The 13,750-nt window shown below is 39.0% G+C and overlaps 1 protein-coding gene across 7 annotated transcripts in view; it reads right to left on the reverse strand.

Annotated features, from left to right (window-relative positions):
• PTPRS (protein tyrosine phosphatase receptor type S) overlaps positions 1 to 13,750 on the reverse strand; it is a 408,837-nt gene that overhangs the window by 8,021 nt on the left and 387,066 nt on the right. For all 7 annotated transcript variants that reach the window (XM_053703177.1, XM_053703180.1, XM_053703178.1 and 4 more), the window contains 4 exons: positions 7,628 to 7,806; positions 7,420 to 7,546; positions 5,780 to 5,905; positions 5,418 to 5,572 (listed from right to left, as the gene is read on the reverse strand). In XM_053703177.1, coding sequence (XP_053559152.1) covers positions 5,418 to 5,572; positions 5,780 to 5,905; positions 7,420 to 7,546; positions 7,628 to 7,806 — 587 coding nt within the window. The remainder of the gene's footprint in view (positions 1 to 5,417; positions 5,573 to 5,779; positions 5,906 to 7,419; positions 7,547 to 7,627; positions 7,807 to 13,750) is intronic.

Consider the following 13,750-nt stretch of genomic DNA (forward strand, 5'->3'; position numbering starts at 1 on the left):
GTAAATTTTGATGAATTAAAGTGCCCCTGTTTTTAATCAAATTTTTAAAAACCGGGCACTTTAGCATCAAAATTTACATTCACTTTAAGAAGGAAAGCAAAATTTATGCTTACCTGATAAATTTCTTTCTTTTGCGATGTACCGAGTCCACGGATTCATCCTAACTTGTGGGATACCAATACCAAAGCTTTAGGACACGGATGAAGGGAGGGACAAGACAGGAACCTAAACGGAAGGCACCACTGCTTGCAAAACATTTCTCCCAAAAATAGCCTCCGAAGAAGCAAAAGTATCAAATTTATAAAATTTTGAAAAGGCATGAAGCAGCCTTACAAATCTGTTCAACAGAAGCATCATTGTTAAAAGCCCATGTGGAAGTTACCGCTCTAGTAGAATGAGCAGTAATCCTTTCAGGAGGCTGCTGTCCAGCAGTCTCATAAGCCAAACGGATAATGCTTTTCAGCCAAAAGGAAAGAGAAGTCGCCGTAGCCTTTTGACCTCTGCGCTTTCCAGAATAGACAGCAAACAAAGAATATGTTTGACGAAAATCTTTGGTTGCCTGCAAATAAAATTTCAAAGCACGAACCACGTCCAAGTTGTGCAACAGACGTTCCTTCTTACAAGAAGGATTAGGACACAGAGAAGGAACAACAATTTCTTGATTGATACTCCTGTTAGCTACAACCTTAGGTAGGAACCCAGGCTTGGTATGCAAGACCACCTTATCAGCATGGAACACAAGATAAGGAGAGTCACATTGTAATGCAGATAGTTCAGAAACTCTTCGAGCTGAAGAGATGGCAACTAGGAACAAAACTTTCCAAGATAAAAGCTTAATATCCATGGAATGCATGGGTTCAAACGGAACCCCCTGAAGAACTCTAAGAACTAAATTTAGACTCCATGGTGGTGCAATAGGTTTAAACACAGGCTTAATTCTAACTAAAGCCTGACAAAAAGCCTGAACGTCTGCCAGACGCTTGTGCAACAAAATAGACAGAGCAGATATCTGTCCCTTTAGGGAACTAGCTGATAATCCTTTCTCCAATCCCTCTTGGAGAAAAGACAAAATCCTAGGAATCCTGATTTTACGCCAGGAGAAGCCTTTGGATTCGCACCAAAAAAGATATTTACGCCATATCTTATGATAAATTTTCCTGGTAACAGGCTTTCGAGCCTGAATCAAGGTATTTATGACTGACTCAGAGAAACCCCGCTTTGATAGAATCAAGCGTACAATCTCCAAGCAGTCAGTTGCAGAGAAATTAGATTTGGATGCTTGAATGGACCTTGAATCAGAAGGTCCTGTCTCAATGGCAGAGACCATGGTGGAAGGGATGACATGTCCACCAGGTCTGCATACCAAGTCCTGCGTGGCCACGCAGGCGCTATCAAAATCACTGATGCTCTCTCCTGTTTGATTCTGGCAATCAGATGCGTGAATAGGAATGTGCAGATATGCATCCTTTAAGTCCATGGTGGTCATATATTGACCCTCCTGGATCAATGGTAAGATAGTCCGAATGGTCTCCATCTTGTAAAGATGGAACTCTTAGGAATTGGTTTAGGGTCTTGAGATCCAGAATTGGTCTGAAGGTTCCCTCCTTTTTGGGAACTATAAACAGATTGGAGTAGAACCCCTGCCCCTGTTCTGCTTTTGGAACTGGGCAGATCACTCCCATGGTAAAAAGGTCTTCTACACAGCGTAAGAACGCCTCTCTTTTTGTCAGGTTTACAGACAATTGAGAAAGATGGAACCTCCCCCTTGGAGGTGAATCCTTGAAATCTAGAAGGTATCCCTGGGTTACAATTTCTACTGCCCAGGAATCCTGAACGGCTCTTGCCCAGGCCTGAGCAAAGAGAGAGAGAGAGAGTCTGCCCCCTACTAGATAAGGTCCCGGATCGGGGGCTACCCCTTTATGCTGACTTAGTGGCAGCAGCAGCCTTTTTGGCCTGTTTACCCTTGTTCCAAGCCTGATTAAGTCTCCAGCTTGGCTTGGATTGAGCAAAGTTCCCCTCTTGCTTCGCAGCAGGGGAAGAGGTAGAGGGACCACTCTTGAAGTTTCGAAAGGAACGAAAATTATTTTGTTTGGTCCTTGTCTTATTTGACTTATCCTGAGGGAGGGTATGACCCTTCCCTCCAGTAATGTCTGAAATGATCTCTTTCAATGCAGGCCCGAATAGGGTCTTACCTTTGAAAGGGATGGACAAAAGCTTAGATTTAGATGACACATCAGCTGACCTGGACTTAAGCCATAATGCTCTATGCGCTAAAATTGCAAAACCTGAATTCTTAGCCGCTAATTTAGCAAGATGAAAAGCGGCGTCTGTAATAAAAGAATTAGCCAACTTAACAGCCTTAATTCTGTCCAAAATATCATCTAGTGGGGTCTCCATCTGAAGAGCCTCTTCTAGAGCCTCAAACCAAAAGGCAGCTGCAGTGGTTACAGGAACAAAGAATGCTATAAATTGAAGAAGAAAACCTTGATGAACAAAAATTTTCTTTAGGAGACCCTCTATTTTTTTTATCCATAGGATCAATGAAAGCACAACTGTCTTCAATAGGTATAGTTATACGCTTAGCCAGGGTAGAAATAGCTCCCTCCACCTTAGGGACCGTCTGCCATGAGTCCTTTATGGTGTCAGAAATAGGAGACATTTTCTTAAAAACAGGAGGGGGAGAGAATGGAATACCTGGTTTATCCCACTCCTTAGTAACAATGTCCGAAATCCTCTTAGGGACCGGAAACATATCAGTGTAAACAGGAACCTCTAAATATTTGTCCATTTTACACAATTTCTCTGGAACTGCAATAGGGTCACAATCATCCAGAGTAGCTAAAACCTCCCTGAGCAATAAGCGGAGGTGCTCTAGCTTAAATTTAAATGCTGTCATATCTGAATCTGTCTGAGAGAACATCTTTCCTGAATCAGAAATCTCTCCCTCAGAGAGCAAATCCCTCATCCCTACCTCAGAACATTGTGAGGGAATATCGGATACTGCAACTAAAGCGTCAGAAGGCTCAACATTTGTTCTTAACCCAGAGCTACTGCGCAACCCAGGCAGCTTAGATAAAACTTTCATAACTGAAGCCATATCTTGCAAGGTGAAAGAATTAGACGCACTAGAAGTACTCGGCGTCGCTTGTGCGGGCGTTACTGGTTGTGACACTTGGGGAGAACTAGATGGCAAAGCCTGATTTCCTTCTGTCTGAGAATCATCTAATGCCAAACTTTTATAAGTCAAAATATGCTGTTTGCAATTTATAGACATATCAGTACATGTGGGACACATCCTAAGAGGGGGTTCCACAATGGCTTCTAAACAAATTGAACAATGAGTTTCCTCAGTGTCAGACATGTTTAACAGACTAGTAATAAAGCAAGCAAGCTTGGAAAATACTTTATTTAATGAAAAAAAAACACAATTTGCAAAAACAGTACTGTGCCTTTAAGAGAAAAAAAGGCATACACAAACTGCAAAACAGGTTAAAATTGCTTCAATTTTTCTGATATTTTAACAGTGTACCCACTAAGCTTTAGAAGGATTGCACCACAAGTTAATAAGCAATAAACCCCCAAATGAAAAAACAGGATTGAAATATGTCTAAAACCGGTTAAAACCCCTGTTAGCACCTTGCCACAGCTCTGCTGTGGCCCTACCTGCCCTTAGGAAGCGATAATATGGGGTTTAAAGCTTCAATTAGTCCCTCAGAAGACTCTCAGGACCTCAGGAGAAGTTGCTTGATGCTTGTAAATGTAGGCCCCGCCTGCTGGGGCCTACACAAAACTAACAAACCCTGCCTGAAAGCCATGTGGGTTATAAACAACCCCAAAGAACCCTCAAGCAAATGTCCCATAAAACAGAAAACGTTACTCCCAGACACAAAAACGTTTGTCCCAAATTCACATAACAAACTGAGTGCCTACAAAAAATTTGCCCTTTATGCAAGCTAGTAAAAACCTCTGATAACACTAGGATTACTGCTTACCCTTCCCCTAATGGGGACACTGTCAGCCTTTCTGAGTTAACACAGTCTCTGCAGAAAATATGACTGAACATACCTCATTGCTGTATAGCAAGAAACCGTTGCTCACACTGAAGTTTTCCTGTACTCCACAGCTTCTGTGGGAACAGCAGTGGACCTTAGTTACAAATGCTAAGATCATCATCCTCCAGGAAGAAATCTTCATCTATGTCCTGCCTGAGAGTAAATAGTACAACACCGGTACCATTAAAAAATAACAAACACTTGATTGAAGATAAAATAAAACTAAAAGTTTAACACCTCTTCTCTTTAGTCTTCCTGCTTATAGTCAGCAAAGGAGAATGACTGGGGGGTGGAGTTAAGGGGGGAGCTATATAGACAGCTCTGCTGTGGTGCTCTCTTTGCTACTTCCTGTCAGGAAGGACAATATCCCACAAGTTAGGATGAATCCGTGGACTCGGTACATCATGCAAAAGAAAGTACAATGTGCAGTTAAATGATAGGAATCAGGTTATTCCATGTGTTCCTCAACAATACGTACTTTTATAAAAGGGTCACTGTTTGGTGTTTCTTACTTTCTAAAATCACCAATTATATTTTTTTCTTATGGCCTTTGTAATTTGAGTGATAGCTGCATTCTCTTTGTAATATTATATGAATCACCATCTATAGCACATAAATCTTGGCTGTATTCGGTAAATGTCACATACTTGCCTTTTATTGGTTGTGTATGAGGAGTCAGTGATCGTTCATCACAGTCCTGTTACTTTCATTTTCAGCACATTTATATTTATATCCAACATCTATTTCTTCCCTGGGTCTAATTACAGTTTTTCCGTTGATCTATTTTCACTCCATGACTTCTTCCCTGGCTCTCTCTAACCAATTACTAAGCCACGGGTAGGGGCAAGTTAAGTGCATTCACATACTAACAAAATGGCTCCTAGCTCACTAAAGATATGAAAGTTATACCTATACAGAAATATTTAGCTATCAGCACAAAATTTTTATTATACGACGAACTATGTTTAAAGGGACATAAAAAAAAAAAAAGTCTCTCTTGATTCAGATAGAACTTACAATTCAAACAACTTTCCAATTTACTTCTATAATCAAGTTTTTTTGTTATCCTTTGTTGAAAAGCAGGAAGGTATGTTTAGGAGTGTGCACGTGTCGGCAGCACTATAAGGCAACACTATTTCTTGTAGTGCTCCAGACGTGCACATTACCTATCCAGATATCTCTTCAACAAAGAATAACATGACAATGATGCAAATGTGACAATAGGTGTAAATTGGAAACTTTTAAAATCTTAATCATAAAATAAAATATTTGGTTTCATGTCCCTTTAAAATATATATAGATATACTGTATTTGTTTTATAAAAGATTTGTAATGTTTTTTTTAAATGACAAAAGATTAATTTACCTGCAATGAACACTGATGGGACCATCCTGGCCAAACTGTTCCTTTGTTTTGTGCACCTGCCCAATGAAATCAATGAAGCCTTCCCCTGACTTTGGCACACCTTGCTCTGGCCAATCTGTGAACTGAAATTGGCGGACTGTACGGGACTGGCCATCCTATAAAAGTGCACACACATTATTTCAGTTCAGATATGCAGGCAGTGTTTTTATTAAACAATTTAAATTCAATGGACAATATAAAAATACACAAATATGCATACAACTATAAAGAGTTAATTATTCAGTATGTTTACCAAAGTAGAATATAAATAAATACAACACATATACTAACCCTTGCACTTACAGACAATTTTGTGAACTTACCCGAGCATCTGTGACTTTAAATTCCCTTAAGATATACTGGGGCATGTTATACTCTGCCATTGGATCTACTACAAAGTACTGATACCGTGCAGATCGCTCTGCTGGCCAATATTGGTGGCATTTTTCCTGCAACAATAAAAATAAATGTTATTTGAAACAGACCTAATTTTAGAAATTCCTTGGAATTGCAGTCCTACTTGTGACATGGCTGATTTACCTCAGCTTAAATGGACATAAAACCCAATTTTTTCACTCTCATGAAATAGCATATGATTTTAACCAACTTTCCAATTTACTTCTTTTTTTAAATCTACTTTGTTCTATTAGTATCCTTTGTTGAAAGAGCAGCAATGCACTACTGGGAGCTAGCTAAAAATATCACGTGAGCCAATCACAAGAGGTATATTTGTACAGCCACCAATCAGCAAGTAGCTCTCAGTAGTGCTTTGTTGCTCCTGAATCGAACTAGGTATGCTTTTCAACAAAGCACATCAAGAGAACAAAGCAAATTAGACACAACTATATTGGAAAGTTGTTTGAAATTGCATACTCTGTCTGAATCATGAAATAAATATTTAAGTTTGGCATGGAAAGAGTACATCTTAAGTTAGCTATAGTGGACCATCAGGACTTCTCCCCTATATCATTATTTTACTGATACAGCTGATCAGAGGCTGTATTGCCTGAGCCATTCAAGTTAAACAGAACACACTCCTAAGTGCTTGTTGTCATGATAGAGACATAAGCTTAAAGGGACAGTTTACTGTATTTTTTCTCCTTTAAAAGGGACATTAAACTGCTAGGCATACAGTAGCACAGTTACTACTCACCATGGTATTGTTTTTCCTCTTGTGTCTGCAGCTCTCTTTAAAGTTGGTCTCTTATTTTAACCCTTTACAAGTGCTGGTTAGTGAAGCTCTGCATCTTCACACTGCGTGCCGCCATCTTGCAATTTAAGTAAACTCACTGTGACAGAAGCGGTGGGCAGTCACACATAGTGCAGAATTATATAACATTAGCTTACCGCCATGTTTCTAAAGCAAAGGGTTATATAGATATTTTGCAATCAAAATAGAACGCCGCTCCTGGCTCCACTGAGCGAGTCTGTTTTCGTCTCCTAAGCGAATTTGGGCACACTGTCTAATCACAGCCGGCCCGATTGCGCTATTAAACTCAATGTAGCTCGCTCCCGCTACCAGACCAGAGCTGGAGAGAGCTACGAGTTTAATAGCGCGATCACATAGGAGAAGAAAACAGACCCGCTCAGTAGAGCCAGGAGCGGCGTTCCGTTTTTGTTGCAAAATATCTATTTAACCCTTTGCTTTAGAAACATTGCGGTAAGCTAATGTTATATAATTCGGCACTATGTGCAGAATTATATAACATTATTTGCTAGGTTTACTGCCCCTTTAAGGGTAAACCAATTATACAGTATACTGTCCCTTTAACCTCACAAATGCAGTGTTAGGCTCAGGACAAACAGCCTATCCCTTGTATTTTCAGAAGAGAAAATTAAGCATGTGTTGCAGAAAAAGCTTGTTATTACTGCCCACCTTAAACAAAAAGCTGAAATATGGACGCTATGTAATTTATTTTCTTTCAACCAGTACTGGCAATAGTGAGAAAGTAAAAACACTTACCCGACCCATCTCTCTAAGCTTTGTTAACATCACAACTATGGTGGAATTATTCTCCCATAGCATCCTCCAAAAATCTTCAGTGGTTTCTGCGAGTGGTCCTTGAGTTGCAATGTAAGCTTTCTGTTGTCTGAAAATAGCACAATTCGGCGTTATCCCCAAATAAACATTATTTCCTCCTATATGCTCATAATTAGTCAAACGCCCATACCTATATCCATCGATGAAGCTTGCATTGATATAATCAGACCCCTCTACTCCTCTGATTGGCTGAAGGCAAACCCGTGTTGTCTCGTATGGCATGATATTAACAAGGCGATTTTTGAATTTGTTGCAAGGAAGATTGGCGCTAATGAACCTGGATGTATGAGCTTTTGAATTGGCAAGGCGCTAAGAAAAAAACAAAACAAAACATAAATAAGAAAATATACTTAATGATACTCTATAATTCTTCAAATAGAATTAATACAGACACCAGCATACAATGAAGAGATCAGTGTAAATATGTTTCTTTTTCTGATTTTTTTTCCCCTACAGCCTCTGATAGCAAATTATTATTTGCTGGTATACTGGAGGAATTTTTAAAAAATCTTTTTTCCTCTTCTAAAGGTCTGTAACTTTATAATATGCTATATCGTAGTCGGGAGATTGCTGCTTTCAGAATTACAAGTTCAAATCAAATTAGAAAACAAGCAGAGAAAGAAAGATTTGAAATTGAATTTTGGACTCTGAAAATGGAGGGTACGTTGTGGAATAACAGCAGCAGCTGGGCTTCTCCCCAAGGAGAACATGTCGCAGCCTTGCTGACTGAGATGTAATTACTTCTGTAATGTGGAAACACACACAACAATCATTTCCATTTCACAGGAGCCACCGCCTGTCAACTCTGAAGTTTAGACTCAATGTAAATGTCACTGGGCCTGAGAATTCCCCCACCCTGTTCTTGCTCTATAACCCCCTACCCCTCTTAACTTTGGGCCTTTTCTATGTGCTTATAATAAACTTCCAGAAACTCCAATCTGTCAGCATGTAGCTCCGTCACACGCATCCCCACGATACGCTTTATCCCCACTGCTACTTGGGGTAACTGTAGAGCATATGGGATCCGTGCCTGAGGGCGCATAAACACAATCATATGGCTGGATGAGTACGAAATTACATTTGCCTACAAACTGTAAGTACTGTATACTAAATACATTCATTTTTTAACACCCATTTAAACAGGGTGCGCACGTACAGATATATACAGTGTTCTCCCCAGGACTTTTTTAGCTACAATATTAAGCTACAGCTATTGAGCCAATAAAAAAAAGTTACATTTTGTTTGCGTATCATTAAATTATATACATTTATGTTAAATTATGCAATTAATTTGTGCTTTGGATAGAAGAAAATGCTAGAATAGAAAATATTATACTCCCACCCGGCTGGCAATATTTTCTGTTAAGAACACCGATAAATCGCAATAGATTGCCACTCTTCAGCCTGTGACAAAGATCACTACTTCAGCAGTGTAACTGGAAGAATTATGGACAAAGGGTTGGCCTCTATTGACTTGGAGTTTCAATTAGAAGTTCTGTATATTATATAAATAAAGCTTATAACTAGGCTTGTGGAACAAATCATATTCCGCAATCTTTTACTAATCGAATGCCGAGTATGGCTGAAGGCAGTGGCATTTGGCTATTTTCGAAGCCAGAAATATTTGTGTAATAGCTCAACACACAAAGATCTGGATATACACAGATATTTGTATATTGTATTATTACACAAATAAATCAGTCGTAGAAAATAGCTGAACGTCACTGCCTGTGGAAATATTCTATTTACTAAATGAATGCTGAATACCAATTATTGTCCATGCATAATTATTACTAATGAAGAGAATCCTGCTTAGGTTTCCATATATTAATATCTCACAGGTGGTGAAGGAAGCTCATAAGTCAACTTGTTAACATTGCAATACAAAAATAACTTTTAAGATTTACATTTAGTTTTAATAACAAACAGCACTATCAAAACAAGTCTATTTGCAATGTAAACAATGCATTGTCCATATCAATGCAACAAAGGGGTTATCTTAAAGGGATGTTAAACAGTCTGTTTTATTGTGATAATAAAAAAACACTAAGCTGTCTTATACTTAAGGGGACAGTAAACACCATAAATGTTATTGTTTAAAAAATATATACTAATAAACGCCTAGATTTAGAGTTTTGTCGGTAAAGACCCGTGTAGCTAACGCTGCTTTTTTTCCCAGCGCACCCTTAAGACAACGCTGGTATTTAGAGTTGTCTGAGTGGCTGCGTTAGGCTCAGAAAAGGGAGCGTTGGGCAGAATTTACCTTCCCTTCAACTCTCAATACCAGCGTTGCCTACGGTAGCGGTAAGCTGGAAAAACGTGCTCGTGCACGATATCCCCATAGGATACAATAGGGCTGAGCTGGCTTGAAAAAAACCTAACACCTGCAAAAAAGCAGCGTTCAGCTCCTAGCGCAGCCCCATTGTTTCCTATGGGGAAACACTCTCTAAGTCTGCACCTAACACCCTAACATGAACCCCGAGTCTAAACACCCCTAACCTTACACTTATTAACCCCTAATCTGCCACCCCCGCTATCGCTGACACCTGCATTATGTTATTAACCCCTAATCTGCCGCTATTATAATAAATGTATTAACCCCTAAACCGCTGCACTCCCGCCTCGCAAACACTATAATAAATTTTATTAACCCCTAATCTGCCCTCCCTAACATCGCCGCCACCTACCTACAATTATTAACCCCTAATCTCCCGCCCGCAACGTCGCTGCTACTATAATAAAGTTATTAACCCCTAAACCTAAGTCTAACCCTAACACCCCCCTAAATTAAATATAATTTAAATTAAACAAAATATTATTCCTATTATTAAATAAATTATTCCTATTTAAAACTAAATACTTACCTATAAAATAAACCCTAATATAGCTACAATATAACTAATAATTACATTGTAGCTATTATAGGATTTATATTTATTTTACAGGCAACTTTGTATTTATTTTAACTAGGTACAATAGCTATTAAATATTTAATAACTATTTAATAGCTACCTAGTTAAAATAAGTACAAAATTACCTGTAAAATAAATCCTAACCTAAGTTACGAATACACCTAACACTACACTATCATTAAATTAATTAAATAAATTAACTACAATTACCTACAATTAAATAAACTAATCTATAATACAAAAAAAAACCAAACACTAAATTACAAAAAAAAAAAAAAACAATTACAAGAAGTTTAAACTAATTACACCTAATCTAAGCCCCCTAATAAAATAAAAAATCCCCCCAAAATAAAAAGATGCCCTGCCCTATCCTAAATTACAAAAGTAATCAGCTCTTTTACAAGCCCTTAAAAGGGCTTTTTGTGGGGCATTGCCCCAAAGTAATCAGCTCTTTTACCTGTAAAAAAAATACAACCGCCCCAACATTAAAACCCACCACCCACATACCCCTACTTTAACCCACCCAAACCCCCCTTAAAAAACCTAACGCTAACCCTCTGAAGATCTCCCTACCTTGAGTCGTCTTCACCCAACCGGGCCGAAATCTTCATCCAAGGTGCGCAGAGAAGGTCCTTCATCCGGTAGAAGTCTTCATCCAGGTGGCGTCTTTAATCTTCATCCATCCGGAGCGGAGCCATCTTCAAAGGAGCCGACGCGGAGCCATCCTCTTCAACCGACGACTGAACGACGAATGAAGGTTCCTTTAAGGGACGTCATCCAAGATGGCGTCCCTTCAATTCCGATTGGCTGATAGGATTCTATCAGCCAATCGGAATTAAGGTAGGAAAAATCTGATTGGCTGATTCAATCAGCCAATCAGATTGAAGTTCAATCCGATTGGCTGATGTAATCAGCAATTGTATTGAGCTCGTATTCTATTGGCTGATTGGAATAGCCAATAGAATGCAAGCTCAATACGATTGGCTGATTGGATCAGCCAATCGGATTGAACTTCAATCTGATTGGCTGATTGGATCAGCCAATCAGATTTTTCCTACCTTAATTCCGATTGGCTGATAGAATCCTATCAGCCAATCGGAATTGAAGGGACGCCATCTTGGATGACGTCCCTTAAAGGAACCTTCATTCGTCGTTCAGTCGTCGGTTGATAGAATCCTATCAGCCAATCGGAATTGAAGGGACGCCATCTTGGATGACGTCCCTTAAAGGAACCTTCATTCGTCGTTCCGTGTCGGCTCCTTTGAAGATGGCTCCGCTCCGGATGGATGAAGATTGAAGCCGCCGCCTGGATGAAGACTTCTACCGGATGAAGGACCTTCTCTGTGCACCTTGGATGAAGATTTCGGCCCGGTTGGGTAAAGATGACTCAAGGTAGGGAGATCTTCAGGGGGTAAGCGTTAGGTTTTTTTAAGGGGGGTTTGGGTGGGTTAGAGTAGGGGTATGTGGGTGGTGGGTTTTAATGTGTGGGGGGGGTTGTATTTTTTACAGGAAAAGAGCCGATTACTTTGGGGCAATGCCCCGCAAAAAGCCCTTTTAAGGGCTGGTAAAAGAGCTGATTACTTTTGTAATTTAGAATAGGGTAGGGCATTTTTTTATTTTGGGGGGATTTTTTATTTTATTAGGGGGCTTAGATTAGGTGTAATTAGTTTAAACTTCTTGCAATTTTTTTTTATTTTTTGTAATTTAGTGTTTTTTTTGTATTATAAGGGCTGGTAAAAGAGCTGATTACTTTTGTAATTTAGAATAGGGTAGGGCATTTTTTTATTTTGGGGGGATTTTTTATTTTATTAGGGGGCTTAGATTAGGTGTAATTAGTTTAAACTTCTTGTAATTTTTTTTATTTTTTGTAATTTAGTGTTTTTTTTGTATTATAGATTAGTTTATTTAATTGTATTTTAGTTTAGCTAATTGTAGTTAATTAATTTAATTAATTTAATGATAGTGTAGTGTTAGGTATATTTGTAACTTAGGTTAGGATTTATTTTACAGGTAATTTTGTACTTATTTTAACTAGGTAGCTATTAAATAGTTATTAACTATTTAATAGCTATTGTACCTAGTTAAAATAAATACAAAGTTGCCTGTAAAATAAATATAAATCCTAAAATTGATACAATGTAATTATAGGAATATTATTTTGTTTAATTTAAATTATATTTAACTTAGGGGGGTGTTAGAGTTAGAGTTAGGTTTAGGGGTTGTTAATAACTTTATTATAGTAGCGGAGACGTTGCGTGCGGGAGAGTAGAGGTTAATAATTGTAGGTAGGTGGCGGCGATGTTAGGGTGGGCAGATTAGGGGTTAATAAGTGTAGGTAAGGTAGCGGCGACGTTGGGGGGGGGCAGATTAGGGGGTAATAAATATAATATAGGTGTCGGCGATGTTAGGGGCAGCAGATATAATGTAGGTGGCGGCCGGTAGGCAGATTAGGGGTTAAAATTTTTTATTAGAGGGTGGCGATGTGGGGGTGGCTCGGTTTAGGGGTACATAGGTAGTTTATGGGTGTTAGTGTACTTTGTAGCACAGTAGTTAGGAGCTTTATGTTCCGGCGTTAGCCCATAAAGCTCTTAACTACTGACTTTTTTTTGCGGCTGGAGTCTTGTCGGTAGAGGGTCTACCGCTCACTGCTTCCAAGACTCCAAATACCAGCGTTAGGCAAATCCCATAGAAAAGATAGGATACGCAATTGACGTAAGGGGATCTGCGGCAGCCTGGAGTCGCGGAAAGGAAGTGAGCGGTAGACCCTTTCCTGCCTGACTCTAACTACCAGCGGGCGGCCAAAAGCAGCGTTAGGACCCCTTAACGCTGCTTTTGACGGCTAATGCCAAACTCTAAATCTAGCCGATAGTTTTTATGTTTTTGACTAGCTTGTATCTAAGTTTCTGCAGACTGCCTCCTTATCTCTGATCTTTTGAAAGACTTGCATTTCAGGCAATTAGCGCTGGCTCTTAAATAACTCCACTGGAGTAAGCACAATGTTATCTATATGACACATATGAACAAACAGTACATGTTATTAGCTATTCACAGCCAAACAGAGTCTTAGGAATCAGCCTATAAGCCTACCTAGGTTTAGGCTTAAACAAAAAATACCAAGAGAAATAAAGCAAATTTGATGATAAACATAAAGTGGAAAGTTGTATAAAATGACATCCTATCTGAACCATGAAAGTTTAATTTGGACTTTACTGTCCTTTTAATAGAAATAATTGCAATATATATTCTTTATCTATTTAAATTATTTTTCTCAGTGTCTTTTACTTCCTGTCACAGCCTTACAAGGAAGAGGGACCTCTGCAGGAAGGTTTATCTTAGCCTGA

The sequence above is a fragment of the Bombina bombina genome, chromosome 2 (assembly GCF_027579735.1).
Source record: "Bombina bombina isolate aBomBom1 chromosome 2, aBomBom1.pri, whole genome shotgun sequence".
NCBI classification, from domain to species: domain Eukaryota; kingdom Metazoa; phylum Chordata; class Amphibia; order Anura; family Bombinatoridae; genus Bombina; species Bombina bombina.